Here is a 22,897-nt window from a genome sequence, read left to right as displayed (position 1 = left end):
TTTGATTGACGTTTCGGGGATTCGTTGTCCTGTTCGCGCGACCGTTTACGTCGAGAATGAAAAGTCCCGTGCGGTGTTAACTTATCAATCGCGGCCACAATTCGTTCTCAATTAAAAGAATGCTGAAGTGACGATCAAACTTGATCGAGGTAATGTAGGATTACTCGTGCACATCATTAAGAGAGCAGCCGCCTGGTTCATCGACTAAAAAAAATCGACTTTCTAAAAATAGTCCTAATCGAAAGTTTTACTACTAAAGAATGTGCTCATAAAGTTTTAGGTCGAAATAGTTTTCAAGTTACAGCCTGCAGAATGTTATGCGATGCGCAGGTAATATGAGGTAAAAAATTAAGCAATGTGAGTATTGATGATGCAGGGTATATAAAAATAAATAATAATCAAACGAAGAAGTCGAAGGATTGCTGTGTGGTCCTGGAATCGCAGATTAGCTTGTGGTTGCCGTAAGTTTTCAATAAATATTACTTTTCTGCTTCGTAAACTTTAAACGCGATTTTCTTGAAACGATGTTTTTAGAGTTTGTGTACATAATAGAGAAAATTGTATTGAACCGATTTAACTGTAACTAGTCTTGTTTTGTAGATAATTATTCTCTTTTCTATATGAATTAAATTATTTTTAAAAAAGATATCATTAAACTCTTTTTTTTTTTGCAAAAAGTACGATTTTTTCTGTAAAAATCACAATTTTTTGTTTAAAGGTGTGTAAAATTTTAAATTTTAACTTTTTATTTAATTCTGTTAATTCATATAAAAAGAAAATACATAAAATTATTTAAAAAATTGATATTTCTGTTTCAGATAAAAATTACGGATGCTGGAATGTATACAGTGTAACAATGTCAGCAGTGGAGTACCATTATACATGGCTACCATTTTTTAACTTAAAATTAATATTTTTATGTCAAAAAATTATTTTGTGTAGCTGAAATATATACAAAAACATTCTTAAAATTTCAAAATAATTTATTTTATTGTTACTGAGAAAATAATTCTTAAAATTTATGTATTTTTCGTCATTCTAAACCAGGCTTTAACAGGATTTCATGTGTTTCTTTTACAGATTTGAAAATTCTTTTGCGAAATTAAAGTAAGATACCTTTGACAATATACTTATGGGACGTATTTTTTTGACAAAAATCACTGCGTTTAATCAATAAAAAAAGACCTGTCTCCAGTATTCCCATAATCTACCATTTTTATAAAAAATTAACAATTCACCAACAAATTTTTGTATCTCTATTAACAAAAATTTCACTTTTTTGTTCCTGCAATCCAATAATAAAATACCGCAATAAGAAACCATTGGTCATTCGACATCAGAATCTTTCTACTCTCCGAGGAGATTGCGGTGCCAGGAGTATCGTTATTGCGCTCCTGTTACGACGTAATCCGGTTGTAACACGATGTCTCATCTCGCGTAACATTTCGCGCGACCACCGCGCGCCGTTTGGATTTAAATTCACTGTAACTCTATCTCGCCACGTATTTTCGGAGACAATAGCTCGGTCCCGCGTGCGTGTAGCCGTCGTGTGCGCCATGAGCGCACGAGATACGTTGTGTCCACGAATTAACGACTTCCTGACTGCGCTCACGTGGCCTGGGTGCGAATTCCCGCTGACGGACGTCGCACGTTTCCCGTTCCTATCTACGAGTAATTTCACTCTAAGTGCATCCTCGGGCTCACAATTTCTTATTTCAAGGTGAAACGCGCTCTTCGGTCCCTTTTCGCAGAGAATTATGTAAGTTATATTTATCAGAGTTTTTCTCGTGCAAAGATCTTTTTTAAAAGTAGTAACTCGGTACCCGCTACTTTTTTAGTGCTAAAACAAGACCAAGTTAAACAAAAAGATTATTTCTCTTTGTAATATGTTTTTTTATTTAAATATTCATGAAAATTGTATCTTAAATTTGTAAGACTAAAAAAAATAAAGAAATTAAAAAAGCTCTAAATGGAAACATTTTTTTAATGTTTACCTTCCACCTTGTGTTTAGAAATTTGAACATAATAATTTCAAATTTAAAATTGTTCTTAAAATGTATGCAGCAATAATTTATAACGTATTAAAATTATACTTCAAATAATCTTAAATATAATAGATTATAAAGAACTTCTAATTTAACTAATATTTTGTCCTAATTATGCTTACAATTTTGCCATCTTAGCGAAGGATATGTATATCATGGTATAATGATATGTGTACCACGTACTATTTCATGCCAAATTAACATTATTAAATTAATAATTTGAGCTAATGCTGTTTGTGCTAATAACGTTGAAGTGACGCAACATAATTAACATAATGTTATGAAACGGGAGATAGATCAAAATTTCGTAATGTGCTCCACCGGCGAATCGGTACGAAGGAAGACATTCCCCCTGCGGCGCATCCTCAATGCATTCAGATTGTCTTTCCCAACAATAATGCACTCGAATTATAACGAGCAGTTGTTACAGGGCAACATTAATAACTAAAGAAATTTCGTTAGGACGCGAATCGAATCGGGTCGTGGAATATTCTCAGGAAGCGCGGTCGAACCTTGTTAGTGCGCGATAAACCGACAGAACGGAAACGCCCGACCTCACTTCTGCATGTTGCAAGCAACGAGTTCGAAGAGGATAATAGCGGGCACACGTCACCATGCACAGAAACGATTATGAATAAACTGCGAGCTCGCACGTACGTACAGCATGTACGTATTATAACGGCGGATTTTTAGAACAACATCAGAAAACCTGGAACGTAGAAAAAGTGACGATTGAAAAAATCATTAAATTTTATTTATTTATTTATTTTTCGATTTTTAACTATATTATATGTATATATTTTTTTTTATTGCGCGCGCGCGCGCGCGCGTGTGTGTGTGTGTGTGTGTGTGTGTGTGTGTGTGTACACAGACTCAAATTTGAAGATAAGTTCCCAAAATTAAATGATAACATTTCAATTTGACTGCAAAATATTTAATATTTGAGTGTTTTTTTAATAAGAATAATTTGTTTCTTACAATTAGATTCTTTTTTTTGTTTTCGGATATTAGCAAATTTAAACCATTTCATGATAGAACGTTCAAAGTAATGTTGATATCAGATAGCCAATATTCAGCTGCGACGTCACTTATACTAACGCACAAAAACTCTAGCGTATACGCGCATCAGTGATCAGCGCAACTGCTGCTGTTCATTTCTGTTCGTTTTACAGATGATTGCAGAATGATATATATAATAGTAGGTTGCCATATTAAAATTTTTTTAACTAGAACTTATAGGCCAAAAACCCCAGACATATATTACAAGAATACGTTAATTACACATAAAAAACATTATAAAAACCACTCAATAAGTGGTCGTGCCATTGGAAAAAGCACGGTAAAAGAAATAAATAATTAAAATATTTAAAACTTGGACGCACACAAATTTCCCAGACGAATTTTCAACACTTTCAAAATATGTGTTTTTTTTTACAGAAAAGTTGATGGAGAGCAATTGGTTTACGTAGTGATAAATTTTGCAAATAATATAAAAATAATACAAATACTTCCACAATGGAAATATTACAGATAATATCGATAATTATAACAACAATTAGTTAAGTTGTGTAATGTACAAAAATTGTTTTGAGTAAATGATAACAATAGTTATAGCATTTATTCGAACTAATTATATCTTCGAATTCATAGAGTCCGATAGCACTCAGCCTGTTGCAAAATGAGCAAAATTATTTTGAGCATGGAACTCTATGAACGAGAGCGAGTTATTTATAAGACAAATTGTGCATTATGAAAACAAATCACTTACCAAGAAGTATCTTAAAAGCGGTAGCAACATCACCTTTCGTACATGTGTCTCATGTCCTAAACTTGAAATTGTTTGTCATGCCATTTCACGATTTGTCGATGAAGGTGATAAATCCTCGATAGTGCTGCTAATAAAAATATTATATTATATATTACACAATTCTTTAATAATATTTTCCAAATCTATCAAAGAAATACATACGAAATTTTGTTAAAGCTGTGCACTAATGATTCTACATTATCATCCTTGATTAAATTTCACCATCATTCCAGCGTTCCCTTAAAATAAAATATTAAAAATATAAGATATCAAAATATTTAAAAAATATTTAAAAATTTGAAAAAAAATGTAAAAATTGGAAGAACAAAATTTAAAAAACTATAATATAATAAATAAAATTAAACTAATAATTTTAACTAAGAAAATTAACTAAGAATATAATAAATAAATTTACTCACAAGCCGTTGAACCGATGATGTTTTCCTCGTTGCATTCACACACTCGCCCACACGCCCTTGACACGATTAACGGCGTCAGCTTGGTTCGGCATGCTCGGCGATGGAATCCCCTTCCGCGGGGAAACTCATACTCGAGTCACTCGACCGACGAGAAGACGCGGGGACGCGACGAGATCGAATGGAGACCGCGACACGACGCGACCGCGGGCGACGGTTGTACACGAACTGCGTCACACATGATAGTCACTGTGCACACGACGCGCGACGCGACGAAAAACTCAAGCGATTTTCGCATCAATTTCTCACGGACGAGAGGGGCGAGGGGCACGAGGGACGCGATCACTTTGCCCGCCGATTCGGTTCGACATCCCCGGCGATGCCTTCCGCGGGGAAACTCGCTCTCGACCGACGAGAGGACGGCGAGGAACGCGACGAGATCTTACCTCGCGGCACTAAAAAGACGAGATATAATTAATGACGGGGACGCGACACTGGTCGTCTCGCGACGACACTTATGTTTCCCGACCGCGTTTGCGAATGATCCACGATGATCGCAAACTCGTATATCGCCAAGGAACGCGTGATACGGAAGGGACAACTGTGTGTCGAATGGAGGCGAGACACGACGCGAACGCGGGCGACGGTCAACTACCAAGCCTAAAGTACGACCGTTGTGCACTAATTACGTCACAACATGGCCGTCACTTTGTACACGACGCGACGCGACGAAAATTTCGACACGATTTTTACGCTAATTTCCCACAGACGGGACGCGACCACTCGGTTCGACATCCCCGGCGATGCCTTCCGCGGGGAAACTCACTCTCGATCGACGAGAGGACGGCGAGAAACGCGACGAGATCTTACCTCGCGGCACTAAAAAGACGAGACAATTGACGCGACACTTTTCGTTACCTGCGCCGGACATCGGCATCCCGGGCGATATCTTCCGCGGGGAAATTCGCTCTCGACGAGGACGCGAGGAACGCGACGAGATCTCATTTCGCGGCACTAAAAAGACGACTCTTGCGGAGTCGAAAAACGCACGATCGCGAAGCGTACACGACGTGACCTTCCCCTTGCGTGTTCGCCACGGTACTGAGTCGCCTGGGGAACCGTGGGAGGGGGGCCAGGGGGGCAAGTAGCTGATTGGCCTTGAGAATCGGAAGAGAAAATTCGTGGAAAAGAAAACAAATCTAGCGCTTCGGTTCGCGTCTTGCGTGTGTCAAATGTCACATAAAAACATGAGCTTTGCTTCCGAGAAGAGATTAGCCACACACGGCGAGGCTCGATGTTTTGATCTAAAAATTTTTCGCAATATCAGAATTATATATACCATACAATTTTCTAATAATTTAAACTGTATTATTGGTTCGTCTGTATTAAAAAGAAGCCGACTCTTGTTTAAATATGAAATCGGTCTAAAATAATAAAAAATACAACATTAAACACAAAAATACACAGATTTAATTTAAATAATTTTAATAAAAGAAAATTGAAAAGCACAATTGGCGGAAGATACAAATTATAATGCACGGAATTAAATTTGTTTTCATAAAAATTTGCTCATTAGATACTGGAATGCTAATTTTCAGAAAAGAATTTGCGAAACTATTTTAAAAATAAAGGGTAAAATTGTTTTAAAAAATATATAAATCTGCAGGATAGCTACTTGATATAAAGAACATATATATAGTCACCGTAGCCTTATCTCTTCATATTATTTAATTTTACACATTAATGTGCAATGTGGAACTCACGAATGTTTTATCAGAAATGAGACAGAAGAGAAATATTTATTTGTTTATTTATTTATTATTGTATTCGTCCATATATTAAAAATGTGGCTGAATCTAATAATTCTTTTTGTATATTAATTTATATAACATTTAATCCTGAAGGAATAAAAGAGAAAGAGGAGAAGAAAAATAAATTCGATATTTTTACTGTAAAATATTAATTATTTCCTTCACTGCCAAATTCTGTAAATAAATCAAATTTGTACACAAATATCTGGATTTCTTATCGATTTAAATTATAATTCAAATTATTCACTCTTCAATTGATTATAAATTCCATGAGAAAAATTAACTACAAATTTTAAATTAAAAATTAAACCAGTATTTTGTTGTAAGTCTATTAAGTATTTTTATTTTATTATATTTAATTGTCACTTAGCTGTTCAATAAGTGGTCGTGCCATTGGAAAAAGCACGGTAAAAGAAATAAATAGTTAAAATTAACAGTGAATAACGAAGTAAAATAATCATTTCATCGTATCACAGGTACTATAGTAGCTTGTTATCAATTTTTATTTTAATTTTTATTTTATTTTATTTATTTATTTATCCATTTCATATACTTCTACAGTCATTTTATAATCATTTATTTAATTTTTGTTTAATCGACTTTCACATTTAACACTCTTTCTCTTTTTTAATTATTGGCACATTGAAGTAAATTTGATTAACAGACAGATTAAATTTATAACGTAAATTCAATATGCTTAAGCTTAAAGAATAAGAAAGTGGTTCTTGTGAAAGGTTGAATATATAACAAAAATAATCCGATCTAAATGTTTCCGAAGTTGTATACATTCAAATACAGAGAATTTTAAACAATTAGTAAGTTTTATACAATACAATGCGATCTTATCTGATATGCGATTTTCAGAAGATTTTTTGATCACCCAAAAAGAATTTTAATTGCAACAACATACTAAAAATAACTTAATAACAGGATAAAAACGTTTCTTTTTCTAATAAATTGTTTACAAATATTCGAGCATGAACAACTTGCGTGGCTTACAAGCTCCATAAAAATGTTTTATTTTTAATAAATTATATTTTAAAGTTATGTGTAATTAATTTTATTTACTGTTGATATAATTTCTTTAAAGGAAGAGTTTTTTCTAAAAAAAAATTGATATATAAAAATAAATATATAAAAGAGAAAAATAAAAAGGAACAGTTTTAGAAAACTACAAACATGTGAAATGATGGTAATGTTATCGATAATACACTTACTATTGTTTAAAATGTGTAATTTGCAAGAGAAACTTATGCAAATAAAACTCTCGCTTTCGACGAATTCATTTAGCAGATTTTATGTAGAAAAGAGTATGAATGTATGAAATATGGGTTATTTCTTTTATTAAATTTATAGAGCAAAACATATCGAGCCATTTCATGTGACAAGCGCTAGATTTTTTTCTTTTCCACGAATTTTCTCTTCCGATTCTCAAGGCCAATCAGCTACTTGCCCCCCTGGTCCCCCTCCCACAGTTCGCCAGGCGACTCAGTACCGTGGCGAACACGCAAGGGGAAGGTCACGTCGTGTACGCTTCGCGATCGTGCGTTTTTCGACTCCGCAAGAGTCGTCTTTTTAGTGCCGCGAAATGAGATCTCGTCGCGTTTCTCGCCGTCCTCTCGTCGACCGAGAGTGAGTTTCCCCGCGGAAGGCATCGCCGGGGATGTCGAACCGAGTGGTCGCGTCCCGTCTGTGGGAAATTAGCGTCAATATCGTGTCGAAATTTTCGTCGCGTCGCGTCGTGTACAAGGTGACGGCCATGTTGTGACGTAATTAGTCACAACGGTCGTACTTTAGGCTTGGTAGTTGACCGTCGCCCGCGTTCGCGTCGTGTCTCGCCTCCGTTTGACACACAGTTGTCCCTTCCGTATCACGCATTCCTTGGCGATATACGAGTTTGCGATCATCGTGGATCATTCGCAAACGCCGTCGGGAAACATAAGTGTCGTCGCGAGACGACCAGTATCGTGTCGCCGCCATTAATTATATCTCGTCTTTTTAGTTCCGCGAGGCGAGATCTCGTCGCGTTCCTCGCCGTCCTCTCGTCGGTCGAGAGCGAGTTTCCCCGCGGAAGGCATCGCCGGGGATGTCGAACCGAGTCGACATTAATCGGCGGACAAAGTGGTCGCGTCCCTCGTGCCCCTCGCCCCTCTCGTCCGTGAGAAATTGACGCGAAAATCGCTTGAGTTTTTCGTCGCGTCGCGCGTCGTGTGCACAGTGACTATCATGTGTGACGCAGTTCGTGTACAACCGTCGCCCGCGGTCGCGTCGTGTCGCGGTCCCCGTCTCCATTCGATCTCGTCGCGTCCCCGCGTCTTCTCGTCGGTCGAGTGACTCGAGTGTGAGTTTCCCCGCGGAAGGGGATTCCATCGCCGAGCATGCCGAACCAAGCTGACGCCGTTAATCGTGTCAAGGGCGTGTGGACGAGTGTGTGAACGCAACGAGGAAAGCATCATCGGTTCATCGGCTTGTGAGTAAATTTATTTATTATATTCTCAGTTAATTTTCTTAGTTAAAATTATTCGTTTAATTTTATTTATTATATTATAGTTTTTAAATTTTGTTCTTCCAATTTTTACATTTTTTTTTCAAATTTTTAAATATTTTTTAAATATTTTCATATTTTATATTTTTAATATTTTATTTTAAGGGAACGCTGGAATGATGGTGAAATTTAATCAAGGACGATAATGTAGAATCATTAGTGCACAGCTTTAACAAAATTTCGTATGTATTATTTTTATAGATTCGGAAAATATTATTAAAGAATTGTGTAATATATAATATAATATTTTTATTAGCAGCACTATCGAGGATTTATCACCTTCATCGACAAATCGTGAAATGGCATGACAAACAATTTCAAGTTTAGGACATGGGACACATGTACGAAAGGTGATGTTGCTACCGCTTTTAAGATACTTCTTGGTAAGTGATTTGTTTTCATAATGCACAATTTGTCTTATAAATAACTCGCTCTCGTTCATAGAGTTCCATGCTTAAAATAAGCTCATTTTGCAACAGGCTGAGTGCTATCGGACTCTATGAATTCGAAGATATAATTAGTTCGAATAAATGCTATAACTATTGTTATCATTTACTCGAAACAATTTTTGTACATTACACAACTTAACTAATTGTTGTTATAATTATCGATATTATCTGTAATATTTCCATTGTGGAAGTATTTATATTATTTTTATATTATTTGCAAAGTTTACGTAAACCGATTGCTCTATATTTTTTGTACTAAAATCACATACTTTGAAAGTGTTGAAAGTTTGTCTGGGAAAATTATGTGCGGCCAGGGTTCTAAATATTTTAATTATTTATTTCTTTTACTGTGCTTTTTCCAATGGCAGGACCACTTATTGAGTGGCTTTTGCAATATTTTTTATGTGTAGTTATTCAACGTATTCTTGTGTATGTCCGGGGTTGCAATAAAAATGTCCGGGGTTTCTGGCCTGTAAGTTCTAGTTAAAAAAAATTTTAATATGGCAACCCTACTTGTAGGCCAAGTTTCATGAAAATCGAGCGGACGGTTTACAAAATAAAAGGGAGTGCGCAAACGAGCACGCCGGTCCACAAAGGATTAAATAAAGCACAAACAAATATCGCAAAAAAAGCGAAAAAACAAAAATTAATGGAATATTTTTCTTTGTTTTTTTTTTTTGTAAAAATATTCATCGGTTTGTTGATTTGTTTCATATTTTTGCGGCAGTTTTACGCATCAGCGGAGACGTTTGTTGTTTCTCGCGACATACGGTGCACGCGTCATCCCGTCACGGAACGAGATGATTGCTGGCGCATGCTCGACGATAGGTTCGCACGATAATTCTCACATCGAGCCTCTCTCTCGCATAAGCCTCCCGCTGCTCGTCCGGCGGGATCGCATGGTCGCCGGTCATTGTATCTGTACTCTCCGGACCCTCACCCTTCCTAGACCGCCTTTCCTCCCCGGACGGCACGGACAACTGGCACGGCATGGTGCAGCACCCGACGATTTCGTGTTAGCTTATTATCTTAATCTGCCACCGGGACAAATAACAGGGTATCGCTCTTCCCCCTTACTAGTTGGCATTGCTGTGATATCTTCTAGTATCGACGCTTTGATACTTGGATGTTTTAACGTGGAAATTATCCGATTAATATTGAAGCGCTACTACAGGTGCATTTTTATCCAAGTGAACAATTCAAGTTTAGTGCAGCTTTTGTCGTCAAAATTTGGATGGCGTAAAATAATGTTTAATAAGATATTGTTTACATTAAAATACTATTAGTTTATTAGTCTAACATCTTGCAATCTATAAAATATAAAAAAGTATGTAAAAAATTGTTTAAAGAACTCTCTCTGCTCAGGCCCGACACAAAAAGTGGCACAGGAACTAATCTTTTCAGATAATATGAGAACTTGATTTTGAGAATAAATTTATGATTAGTATGCGATATGTAGGCACTTCTAAATATTAAAACATTTTTTAATGTATAATAGTTTTCTTTAAATATTTTTTAATATAAACTTTCTCTAAATAGTAGAGAAAATTAGTGTAAAAAATTATTTTTAAAAAATTTGAAAGAGATGAGCCATATGAGAAGTTTTAAGTAATTTAATCGCCAACGAAATATCAAAATTATAATCATATGATAGAATGGGATTTAAAAAACGTTTTAGAATAAAGAAAATGAAGTTTTAACATATCATTTTTGTGTAAGAGTATGAAATATTTATAAAATGCAATTTTCTTTAAATATGAATAGTACGTCACACTAGTGAAAACGTGGCAATATCGTTGGTTAGTAAAAGTACGTGTAATCTAAACTGTTTATTAAAAAAGTGGTAATGAGACCAAAAGCTCCTATGAACATGAAAGATATGAAAAGGGAGTCACATAATTTCCATCTATCTTTTTGAAGAATCTTCGTTCATGCTTAAAAAATTGAAACTAACAAAATTTACAAAAAAATAAGACTTATGAAATAGAAAATAAGATATGTATATAACGCCCTACACTAATATTAAATTGATAACCAATGAAAATAATGAAGTAGAAGATAAATATAGATTTTAGAATACTGCGCATGAGAAACAAAGAATAATACCGACATTTGAAGACAGTGGCAAGTGTGGCATCGAAATTTACGTATTGATATAAAACATTGATAGCAGCGGAAAACAACGTCGCACGTGTTATGTTGAAAAAGGGATAGGCTCACTAATGTGCTCTATAACTGTGTAAAATGCAGGAAAGCTTCCTGTTTCTTGAGAAAGCCTCCCCCACGCAATCGACTTTGCTACCCTTTTGGTGAGCCGGTATTGTTTACAGTCAACCTTGTTTCGGTGCTGTACTCCGCACTCCGGTCATCCCCTCGCCAAACGGTATGACTGGCTTTAGGGGAGTTAAGCGTCGGGACGGTAATTGCGGAGTGTTACGAGCGCGATTAATTTGTATTTCTATGGCGTAGTTACTTGTAGATGAATTGCTATCTAGATGGACAGTCTGAGCTTTATTGGAGCCCGATGAATTGCAATCTTTAATTCTTATTGCCTCCAGAAGGAATTAGATTCGTCGTAAACAATAAATCAAGGATTACATTGGCTTGAACAGAAGTCTCATGATATATGTATGTATCATATATATCTCTCTCTCTCACACACACACACACACACACACACACACCGTTGTATATATTAGATAAAAATTGGATTAAATTATATTTGTATTTAATATATTTTGTATTAAAAAATAATTATGTGTTTTGTGTGTGTGTGTGTGTGTGTGTGTGTGTGTATTTAATCTAATTTTTATATGTACTTGTATATAGTCGCACCACATCTTGTGGAATAGCATTTATATAATTGACAAAAAATATTTTACATTAAAGTGAAAGATTCCTAGGAATTCTCATATACATTAACTTATAAATATTTTGTACAAATAACTTGTAAGAAAGGAAAAGAAGAGGAAAATGTAGTCTACTACCTATGCCAATTTGACTATGTTCAATTTCTCAGATGTTTATTTTTAATTATGTGCAAAAAACATTAATTTAACATCAATTATAAAATATGAAACAGTATAATACTGTACAATATAGTACACTAAGTAGATGACACTTTCTAGTTTACATTTATGTTCTCAAAGTTTATTTTTAGCTTTTGTTTAAGAAATATTATCCAAAAAACAGAATTGTATGCTAGTGTTAGTGGCCTTCTTCTAATGATATGAAATAATAAATCTTTATTTTGTAAATAAAACAATATTAGTTAAAACAATCGTGATGTTAGCAGGGACAAAAATGTACATTCATAAAGTTAATTAGAGAGACTGACATCATACGTAGTTGCGCTCTCGACTCAACGTTCCTATGCCGTTTCAGCTCGTTTGTACACAGCGCTAACCGGTATTGTAGTTCGCCGCGTAGGAGTGAGTTAAGCGTTTAAATGCTTAATTACCGCATTAGGAGTAACCTGCGATATCGCGCGGGATCTTTAATCGTGGCCCATCGGAGCGCGAATTACTTTTGTTTTGCACGCGCGCTCGGAATAATTGAAGCGTTTACGGGTGGCGGCGCAAACTCTTGTTTGCGATACAATGGCGGCCCAGAAATGTCTAAGTCCAGCGTTAACACACAATAACGAGAGGGGCCCTCCTCCACCCTCTCCTCTTCCTCCCTCCTCTCTCTCCGTGCGCTATAATACGCGTGATAAATGCACGCGCGTTTCACGGCGTCGGGCGTCCCGGCGATTAATTACGCGTAGGTACTCAGTGACGAATCGCCGTTACACCGGCGGATTAAACTACCAGGAGTGACGATATTCTCGACGAGCATTATGCGCGTGCGAGTTCTATTTGCCGGGGCGCATCGTCATACGTTTATAAGCGTTACAACAAGAATAAATTTTGCATTAGCGCGGTGGAGAAGAGCTGTGGGGGGGGGGGGGTAGGTGGAAGTTTGCGCGGCGGTATTACGCAAGGCTTACCTCCTGCACGATACTGTGGAACGTAAGGTATATGGATACCCTGTTTAAAAGTAACGTAACTCAAATTTAGAAAATTTTCCTAAAGCAAGAACATCAAACGCGCATCTTATTACCCAACTTTCTCCGCTTCCTGAATTTTACTCTCGTCCTACTTTCAGAGAAATCAGTGGCTCAAATAAGGAAAAAATCCTCAAATCCGTTGGTTTCTTGTCAGAAATAGTGCAAGTCACCTAAATTGTATTAAATGTATATACGCTTTTTACAACTGATCCGTATTCTCAAAATTCCCGATTCCCTTATGAAATAGCTCTTAAAATGAACGTTTTCACCCTACGAACGGCGTCGCCATCGTCCTGCGATTGTTCCTCGCGACGTCGTGGACGGCTTTAATCACCACTTGGGTAAGAGACGACAATCGCCGTCGAATGCACCCGGCTACGTTCCCAAGCTAAACGTTTCCTCGACCACACGAACTCCGTTTTCCCCCGTTGACGATCCCGCGGAAAATGGAGAACGGACACAATTCCCTCACGGTTCGTCCGCTCGCCTGGCGCAAAACGTCTGAAGTACGAGAATTCGCAGTCGAATTCGCCGGATCCTCTCGGTACACCGCCGCATGCCACGTGCATTCTGCACCACCGGTGGTAGTGCGGTGGGGCCCTTACGGTGTGTCATTTTCTAAAAGGACGTCCATCGGTCAGCATTGTCCCCGGGGTTGCGGTTAATCCGGTCCGTTGGCCGCGGTCGCGGTCGTGGTCGTTGCGAGCGGTCGCGGATGCGTTGCGCGAGGGAGGATGAGGACGGTGCGGTGGAGGAGGAGGAGGATGCGAAGGAGGGTCGGGAGGTAGCAACGACGATGAGGGGGGGAGGAGGAGGAGGAGGAGGATGAGGCGGAGGTGGAGAAGGAGAGGACCCGGAGAGCGGGCGAGCGCAAGCGCCTGTCCGATCGATGCTCGCGTCTCTCGCGTATAAAGCTCTCGTCCTCGGGGGGCGCGCGACAGTTGGCGTTCCGCATCCGGAACATGCGTCGCGCCGCGTGCCGATCGCGCCGGGGACATCTCGTTCGTGCAGTCATCGTCGACTCCGTTGCTTCCGTTAGTGTGTCAACTCGCGTAAACAGCATCACTCGTTGTCCGACTTCACTCGAGCTCGAATCGAGGGCGCCGGAGTCACTCTCGAAGATCGCCAAGGAGCGACGTGGAACTTGTCGAACTTGCTGGTCGATCATCGCTAGATTGTCGCAGGACGTTCGTGGAAACGCGAATCCTTTGTCCCCCGTCTGACAGGGAAGTGGCGGCGGTGGCGGCGACGACGAACGCAGCGTCGGACCGACGACGTCGTTTCGCGCAGCGAGGACTTTCTCTCTCTCTCTCTCTTCTCTCCTGAACGTCTTCCTTCCGACTCGCGAGTCTTCTCGATGAACGCGGATCGTGTCAAGTTCGGTGAATGATTGGAAGGAATCTGGCGCGAGCGACGTTGCCGTCGACTGCTGTGACCAACGACTCCTCAACGAGGTTCGTCATCGCGTGGACCAGTAACTCCGCAGAAGCCAAGATCCTCGAGCTGCTTCCGCGGTCAGGCCGTGTGATCTTCCTCTCGTCTCAGGGATCAAGAGCAGTTTTTTTGACTTGGTGACTTCGTCCCCCCTGGATTTGCGTGGGTTTTCGCGAACGACCGATGTGAGGCCTCGCGAAGTGAGGCGGCGCGTTTCGCGGCGGTCGCGCCGGCAGAGATCGGGGACCCGGGAGAGTCCGGCGCCGGGGGCCGCCGTCGCTTCGTTGCTGGATCGTATCTGGGAACGCGTCACCGACATTCATCCCGCGCGGGACCCGTCATCAGGCGAGCAGGTGGCGGCGTCAGATCGACGGTCGTTCGATCGTCCGGCGGACGTCTCTGCCGCCGCGAGAAGAGCCGGCGGCGGCGTCAGGCGGAGGCGCAGGGACGGCGGAAGAGGAGGAGGAGGAGGAGGCGCAGGAAGTAGAGGAGGTGGTGGTGGTGCTGGTGCTGCTGGTGGTGGCGGCGGTGGTGCAGGAGGAAGGTCCGCGGACGTGCAACAAGTTAAGAGGCCGCCGCCGTCGACGTCGCTGTCGCCGCCAGCCTCCTCGGCACGATGTGACATGGATATCCTCGCTGTAGCCTGCGCCCTCGTTGCGACGGCACTCTACTGCAACACCTTGCAAGCGGGTTTCGTCTACGATGACCGGTGAGTGAGGATTCGTTGTCCCTCTGCCATTTTTTTTTCTCTCGCCGGCATTGAGATCCTCGACGCGAGCGGGAATGTATGTCTGACACTTTCGGATTTGCAACGCGCTCCGTCGCAAAGAGGTACTTGAAATTGACGATAAAGTTAGCACGGCGAGCTAAAAACGCCGTCGACACGCAAATATGACATCTGCATTTATCAGTGTCGATAAAAACGTCACGATCGACGTGAGATTCGTTTTTTCTCGCACTGTATCTGTATCATCGAAAGTTGCGCTCGTTAAGATTATGTCGTTATTCCAATGGGTCTTGATTACCGGATCCGAAGCTGGAGAAATCTTACCTACAGGAAGACCCCGATCCCTTTTCCTGACAGGAGTTGCTTTAAGACTAGGTCGAAAGGCAGCCGTTGACACACTTGGTGAGGTCGCGTGACGAGATTCGCCGGATTAGAACACGGCGCGCCACGAAAGTTTCGAGGGCGATACTCGTGAACGATAATTCGCCGTCACGTAGTGATAGCGCGGGAGAGCTTTGATTTGATTTGAGGGAAGTCTGGTCAGCGCGATACTCAGAGTTGTTGATAGCTTATCGAGGCTTATCGTCTCGTGTTGGACAAATGCGACTTAAAGCACAAGTGGATTCAATTCGTTCGCATCTAACATGATCTGTCGCTCGACTTCATTTAATCCCCAAAGGATAGAACTTTATACTGTCAGCAAGCTAGTCGTCGATTGAAATTAATTAGAATTTAACTGATCCCCCCCCCCTCTCTCTCTCTCTCTCTCTCCCCCTCTCTCTTTCTTCCTTTCTTTCTCTTTTTGTTTCTTTCAAAAGATATTTATCAAGAGGCGTAAAATCATTTATTTCCAATTAACATTCACAATCTGAAGCAACAGTTTCAAAGCAAGAGACATTGAAAAAACTAGGAGTTCTTTCTCGGATAAATTTTTTCACCTAGCAAATAAATTAAAAAACTAAAAAGTTTCTTTTTTGAAAAATTGAAATGTTTTTACAACTGCAGTATTATAATTAAAAATATGTAAAAAAAGTTTTGCTTTTTTCTTTGTTCTTTAAATGAACAAAATATATTACTTCTATATAAAATTTATCTTCAAAAAGAGAACTAATTTTGAAACTTTTGGTTTATATGTTGTGTCTTAATGAAATAAGTGTGTTCATACATATAAAAATTCTTAATTAAGAAATTCTGTAAATGACATACTTTTCTAAAAAGATGTTATAAAAGCTTATGGTATTCTAAGAAAAAATAATTTTTATTGAAAAATATATAAAAGAAAGTATAACACTGAATTTCAGTATGCTAAAATAATCCGAGTGAGTGTACTTTTTAAAACTGTCACTGGTTTACGATGTTTCTCAAGAGAATAATTGTTTTGTAGATCTACTATCCAGGAAAGCAATGTTTAACTATTATGATGTTTGAAGGAAATTGTACATCCATCTCTCTTCAGAGCATTTTTCATGGTGACACTCATTGACGCTCATTGTCATCGTCGAAAGATGTCACGTGACACTAAAAAATAAAGATAGTATTTCGTCATTTTTAATCAGGTGACACTAAAAATGAGCGGTCAAGCATCAGCACGAAAAGATATCCTAATTCTGAATCCCTTAATCTAATATCTGAATTTCGATAAAAAAGTTCACTTATTGCGTCCAATTGTTTTTCAAACAACTCCACGTTCGTCCAATTTTAAATATATATATCTTAATTCCTTAAAAATTGACACGTGTTTGAGCCAGGCTTGCCGCTTGATCGAATATCGTTAATTATGCCGCGACGTGGGCCTTCGTCATCCGTCATCCGGAACGAGGAACGAGGAAAAATTCTTGTCGGCACGTTTTCGAAGGGCGATGAATGTCGCTCGTAAGGACTCGAGTTCCCCGTGAATATTACTCATACCCGGGGGTGATATACGATAGATGACATTCCTCGCGATATTTCAGCCCGTCACTCCCGCGCCGCGCGAAATTGTTTCTGCGCTGCCACCGACCACCCTCCTTCCCCTCTTTCTCTCGATACTCTATACCGCACCGCTATGGAAAACAAATAGCCACGAGTCGGAGTAATCGCAACAAACTGTGCACCGTATCACTCGCGTTCGTTATTTCATTCCTTTCCTCTCTCGGATCAATAAGACTGCGTCAGGATGTGCGCGTCGTTCGCTGTCTCTTTCTCTCTCTCTCTCTCTTTCTCTCTCTTGTCAATCGGCTCGTGGAATTCTCACGATCGTCAATCCGACGATATTAATCTCTCGCCAGCGCGGCGTGTCACACGCTCCTTGAACAGATGCTTCGCAGTTTTGCGCCCAATATCGGGCATTACGGCGCGCGCTCATTTCATATGGCGCTCGTACGATGGTCAGATTCGAAGAATGACGCTACGCGACGAATGAATACGGATATTGCGGAGCAGTGCTGCACGCTCTGCTCAAAAGCGCTGCGAAATAGTAAAATTTTAATTTTGCGTTGAAACGATAATTGTTTAAATTATTGGAAAAATTACTGCCATTCGTGTGTACACACACACACACACACACACACACACACACACACACACACACACACACACACACACACACACACACACGCGCGCGCGCGCGCGCGCGCACAAAGTGCCGTGTTGCGCTAAAAGAATTTAATTTCATAAAAGCCTTCCATTTCACACACGGAAGTAAGAAATAATTAATCTTCAGACGGTGAAAAGCGTTGCCTTTTTTCCCTTTTTTGCACGCTTTTAATCAAACGCTTCTACCGAATAAAAAGCGAACTTATTGGACAAAATTATCATTGCCAGCTTCGGAAACGACGAATGTACGCGCGATCAGATTACGCAAAGGGTTAACGCGCGCGCAGCTGGTCCGTGGAGTGAGAGGGCGATTTCTCGGGTAGTCGACGTCGCCAACGACAGTTCGCGGCGTCTCTTTCGAAGTCGTTTGCGAGCCGTGGATAGCGACGACGGTCGAAATGCTCGGGAGGAGCGCGCGCGGCCGTATAATCCAAAGTTACTCGCACGATAAGAGCCCTTGATCCGGGGCTCTCGAATTCTATGACACCGAATCCCCTAATTGAGTATCCCGTAATCTCCCGAACATCGCATGGCCGGAACTCGATCGCGCCACCGGCGCGTTCGATCCTCTCCTGGACGTTCCGAGACAGAGGCTCTCTCATGACGAGATACCGGTAAGACGGGAGTTGAATTGCATCAGAAGGGATAATTATGCTCTTCTACAACGTTGCCTTAAGAACTAGTCTATAAAGTAAAATTGTAGGCTGGGTGTACTGTAAGGTGTTAGTAAACCGTAAGCCGTAAAGAATCAATCACGGTTGAATGCAGTGGTGCCGATTTCAAGATCAGAATCAGACGAAAGTCAAGTAGAGGGGCTAACATACACATTGACAACGCCCGTAAATGTGCGTTTGCAAATCACACTCACGTGCGTTGTCAATGTATCCGTCATCCCCTCTATTCCATCAACTAAAAGTTATATAATTATTGTATAATTTCTTACTCAATAATATAACTTATAATAGTTATATTAATGTCGTAGGTTATGTAACAGTTACATTATTGAGTAGGTGTATAACTATATATATATATTATATAGCAGTTATACTATCGAGTAGGAAATTATAACTAACAATTTTATAACAATTTTTTTGTAACTTTCAGTTGTTCAGGTTTGACTCTCATCTAGCTCTGATCTTAAAATCGGCATCACTGATTGAATCTGGGAAGAATAAATAAATATTATTTGTTAATTTCTTACGATTAATGTAGTTCTTAAAATCTAAAGTTTTTGCGGTGTCAATATTCAGCCAAGAGACACGAACTGAAGCGATTTTGTTATATAAAAATGCTAATAACTGTTAATTTACCTTCCATTTTTTCTCGCTTTGGCAACATCTCCTTTTTTTCCGTTGTATAGCAGCAATATTTATATGTGCAATTCAGCTGGATTGTATTTTATAATCATATTTTCTATCGTGCATGCCGCTCGCAAACTTCCATTTCTATTTTGCCTTTATGTTTACTTTGCACTTCGATAGCTCGTAATTGGCGACCTCTACTGTTATTAGAAGGCGGTATACGCTGCATGCGAGAGCCGCTCGATGAATTGAAAACAAGTCGGTAGTTATTTACACGAATGGTGCGTTTGAAAAATCCGATCGGCCGCGCTTCCGCCGATCACTTCCGCCGCGCCCAGCCGATTCGTTTACGGTTATCGGAAGCGTCGCGCAAATAATTACCTTTGTTTCTCAGACAGAGAGACGGTGATTTCCCTCCCTCCCCCCCCTCTCTCTCTCTCTCTCTCTCTTTTCTCTTTTTGTCGCAAACTCGTTAAAAGTGGACTGTGCAGCCCGACACGTGCAGCACTTGCAAAAGTTACCCTATCGTCGAATTATTTGCTATCGCGAAACTTTCGCGCGACTCTCGTGTGCACGCGGAGACGCGTAAGTTCCCGGTGTAACTAGCTATAAAGGATTAGTCGCGTTACCGGGCGTAATCTTGCTCGCCGCACGTGTCTCCCGCGAGATCGTGAGGCGCTAGTCCGAAACAGCTTCTCTCCCCGAGAGTTCGACAGTTCGAGCAAGGAGTCTCTCGATAGGCTCTCTCGCCCGGAAACATGTATTCCTTCGTAACCAATTAACGCGACACGACATTCGTGATTTTTCTCCGATTTCGTTCGGATTGTTAGTTTAAGCTTTAATTTCGAGCTCGGGCTCGAGTTCGTTATCTTTCAGGAGAGAAATTAGTTTTTCCCCTCTGTTAATTTCGCCTATTAGAAAAAAAATTATCTATTTCCTTGTAATTCGTTCTGGTTACTTACTTCCAATCAACGTTGTGAAAATTGCATTACAATTGCGTCCGATGAGTTATAAATGGAATTGCAAAGTACTTGGTACGTTCCAGGTGAGAGAATAAAATTTTTTAATTGTTTCGAAACTATAGGTACGTATTATCAACTGCTTCTTTCATTTAATTAAGTCACGCAATGTAAAAAATTACTGTTGGTGAAAAATACTGCTAGTTGCACTATCGCCTTTTCCATCAATTTTACACGAAATAATTTAGTTGTACGCGCAAGGTATATTGCGGGGCAATTTACATAGAAATTAAATTAAAATAAGACGCCTGTCTAAAGCGATACACTCGAGTTTCGGAGCGATAATGTCGAAGTATCGCGTGACCGTCGCGCTTTCTTCGCTTTCTTCGGAGCATCCGCGCGATCACCGATTTGACCGCGCGGTTAATCAATCATTCCGTTTACGTTATTGAGCCGCACGAACTAACGTCATTCGTTATAAACATTTAGGCGCGGAGCGGCTACGTGGTGGAAGGGAACGGCGCGGGGAAGAGTGTGGCGCCCGCCATAAATTAAATTATTCCGGTCTGGACGTCGGAAATCAACTATGCCGACCGTTCCTTTGGAAACGCCCAGTACGATTAGTCCGATAATCAACCGCTTAATTATGAAACGAATTTGCGTGTGGACAACCGGAGAGACGGACAAATAGAAGGAGGAGGAAAGAGAGAAGGGTGGGAGAGAGGGAGGAAGGAAGAGAGTTCCGAAGCAGAGGGTATCGCGTTGGCTCCCGACAGGGAGCCTTAAAGCTCGCGTAATAACGAAAAACGGCCGCGCGCTCGCGCGCGCATTAAGCCGAGATAATTTTTCATCCATATCCGGCCCATTAGCGGCCACCTCGTTCGATGCGACCGCGCCGAGGCTAAAGCGGCCGATGTGCCGCTGGCGACCATAATCAAGTCGAGTCCGGTTATTAACGAGAACCCCCGGCTTGCTCTCCTCCATCCTCGTCCAGCCATTCTCTTTCCTGTGTCCCTTTGCTCCCTTTCTCTCTCTCTCTCTCTCTCTCTTTCTCTCTGTGCGTTTCTCTTTCTCTCACTTATACCACTTTTCTCGTCTCCCTCTGGCGTGACCCAGCAAAATACTCGCTTGCCAGCCATACCGGCTACCCTATCATTCTCGGTTCACTTTTCGGTCTTTTGACTTGCTCGTTTATCCGTATTCATAAAGTATCTATGTCAGTATCGAGGTCAGCTATCTCAGGATTACTTGAATCGATTTTACGTGTCAATTTCAAAATCAAACACTAACGGTTCTACTGATGTTGACTTACATTTCCTCATTTCTAGCATTAGCTAAATAGTAACCTCGGTTAATTTTGATTGACTGATTAGCTCAGGTAGTTTGTCGTTATTCTGGCGTTAAGCTTTCATAAAAAAAATTACACGCAACATCAGCTCGTTATCTGCACAATTGAATTAATCGTCTATTTGATCGAACTCTTTGATTGTAAATCGTTAATGTATTAATTTTATTTTCAACTTTGACTAATGCTTCAGAGACTTTAAATGCATCGCCTTTCGTTGTCTGACCGAAAGGAAATAAAGAAATAAAGAAAGCTCGAGCACGGACACACGCGCGAGAGAAGCGTCTTCTGGAGGATTCCGGCAATTTTATTCTGACCGTAGGTCTTGCGCGCGTAGTTTACCGTTGTCGTGAGTTTATTCCGGCCGTGCCGGCGCGCCTCTGAGACTCATAGGATAATAAAGGCCCCGTATTTTATCGCGACGCCTCGGCCACAATGGCCGTGCAAAGAATACGAGACATATTTATTCGGCTAGTTTTTTTACTGGCGGCACCGTGCGCCGGGAACCGGTGGTCGGAAGCAAACGTGAGAAACGAAGATGGAGCCGGGGTTCAGACAGAGGAGTTAAGGAAGGCGAGGAAGAAAAGTCGAACGAAACGCGCGACGCGAAGTTGGACGGCGCATCCTCTCTAGTCGCATCTCGTTTCTCTGACAAATAGCGAAAGGAAAATGTCTCAGTTAATGGTTACGTATGCACGCGCGAATCCGCATGGTACACACGCCGACAGGAATGCCTGACCATTTGAAGTTAGCTGCATTTCGATTTTAATATGGAATATGTTGCATGTATTACAGAAATCCCGGATAGTGATCTGTCTCTGTTATTCAACGTGACGCATATTCGTCACGTCGTATTTCTTAATTGTTTAATTACGTTTCCGGGGATATCTGATCTTGCCGAGTGCGTGCGTACGCATCACTAGGAGAACTCTCGTTACATAGTTTGCGAGCAGAAGGAATCTTTTACTACCGAGATGCAAATTGGAGACTTTCAAAGACATATTTCGGTATGCAGATGCAGGAAATTTGGAATACACTACCGTTATGCATTGCAAACCCTCCCGCATCTCCATAACCTGCTTTTGATGGAAATATTAGGTAGCAATTTTCCGTTACCTCGTATTTTATCCAGACACATAACGATCCTACATTTCAGAGCTACACTTTCTATTTATTATTTCTTGTTTTGCTTTCACCATGTCGTACCTTCATTAAAAAATCTGTTTGTTCTAATTATTCTATTATCTATTCCACTATTTCGCGGAATTGTCTTGTTTGTAGCTTGCGCATTTACATTTTTTTGCAGTCGCACACGTTCAATTGCTTTTTTTGCTTTTTATAATCTTATTTCCGTTTCGTAATTTCTCTCTTATGTACACATATTTCTTTTACAAGATATAATTTCGAGAAGAGGAGAAACGTCTTCTTCTCCGCCT

At 40.4% G+C, this 22,897-nt stretch overlaps 1 protein-coding gene and 2 long non-coding RNA genes across 9 annotated transcripts in view; 2 read left to right on the top strand and 1 right to left on the bottom strand.

Moving 5' to 3' along the window:
• The window catches only part of LOC105830915, a 116,410-nt gene extending 110,368 nt beyond the window's left edge, over positions 1-6,042 (bottom strand). Inside the window, exons 1-3 of one of the 3 annotated variants that reach the window (XR_004963176.1) lie at positions 4,272-6,042; positions 4,015-4,091; positions 3,814-3,937 (exon numbers count right to left, since the gene is read on the bottom strand). This is a non-coding gene — a long non-coding RNA (uncharacterized LOC105830915). The remainder of the gene's footprint in view (positions 1-3,813; positions 3,938-4,014; positions 4,092-4,271) is intronic. The other 2 variants (XR_004963178.1, XR_004963177.1) reach the window with 2 other exon arrangements.
• Positions 6,043-7,542: 1,500 nt separating this feature from the next.
• On the top strand, positions 7,543-11,043 carry LOC114255029. Of its 3 annotated transcripts, XR_004963183.1 has the most exons (4): positions 7,543-8,549; positions 8,730-8,806; positions 8,884-9,007; positions 9,801-11,043. It is a non-coding gene; the product is annotated as an uncharacterized LOC114255029 (long non-coding RNA). The 3 variants fall into 3 exon arrangements; XR_004963182.1 differs by lacking the exon at positions 9,801-11,043 and having other exon boundaries at positions 8,881-9,793; XR_004963181.1 differs by lacking the exon at positions 9,801-11,043 and having other exon boundaries at positions 7,546-8,549; positions 8,884-9,793.
• Positions 11,044-14,039: 2,996 nt separating this feature from the next.
• Positions 14,040-22,897, top strand: part of LOC105839892 (protein O-mannosyl-transferase TMTC2) — a 321,130-nt gene continuing 312,272 nt past the window's right edge. For 2 of the 3 annotated variants that reach the window (XR_003626312.2, XM_036286645.1), the window contains exon 1: positions 14,040-15,264. Coding sequence is in view for 2 of the 3 variants with exons in the window: in XM_036286645.1 (XP_036142538.1) it covers positions 15,179-15,264 (86 nt within the window). In the remaining variant the exon portion in view is untranslated. The remainder of the gene's footprint in view (positions 15,265-22,897) is intronic. The other variant, XM_028192590.2, reaches the window with a different exon arrangement.

This window comes from Monomorium pharaonis, chromosome 5 (genome assembly GCF_013373865.1).
Source record: "Monomorium pharaonis isolate MP-MQ-018 chromosome 5, ASM1337386v2, whole genome shotgun sequence".
Taxonomy (NCBI): domain Eukaryota; kingdom Metazoa; phylum Arthropoda; class Insecta; order Hymenoptera; family Formicidae; genus Monomorium; species Monomorium pharaonis.
Note: the sequence above shows the minus strand (reverse complement) of the source record. Positions and strands in the feature narration are given on the sequence as shown.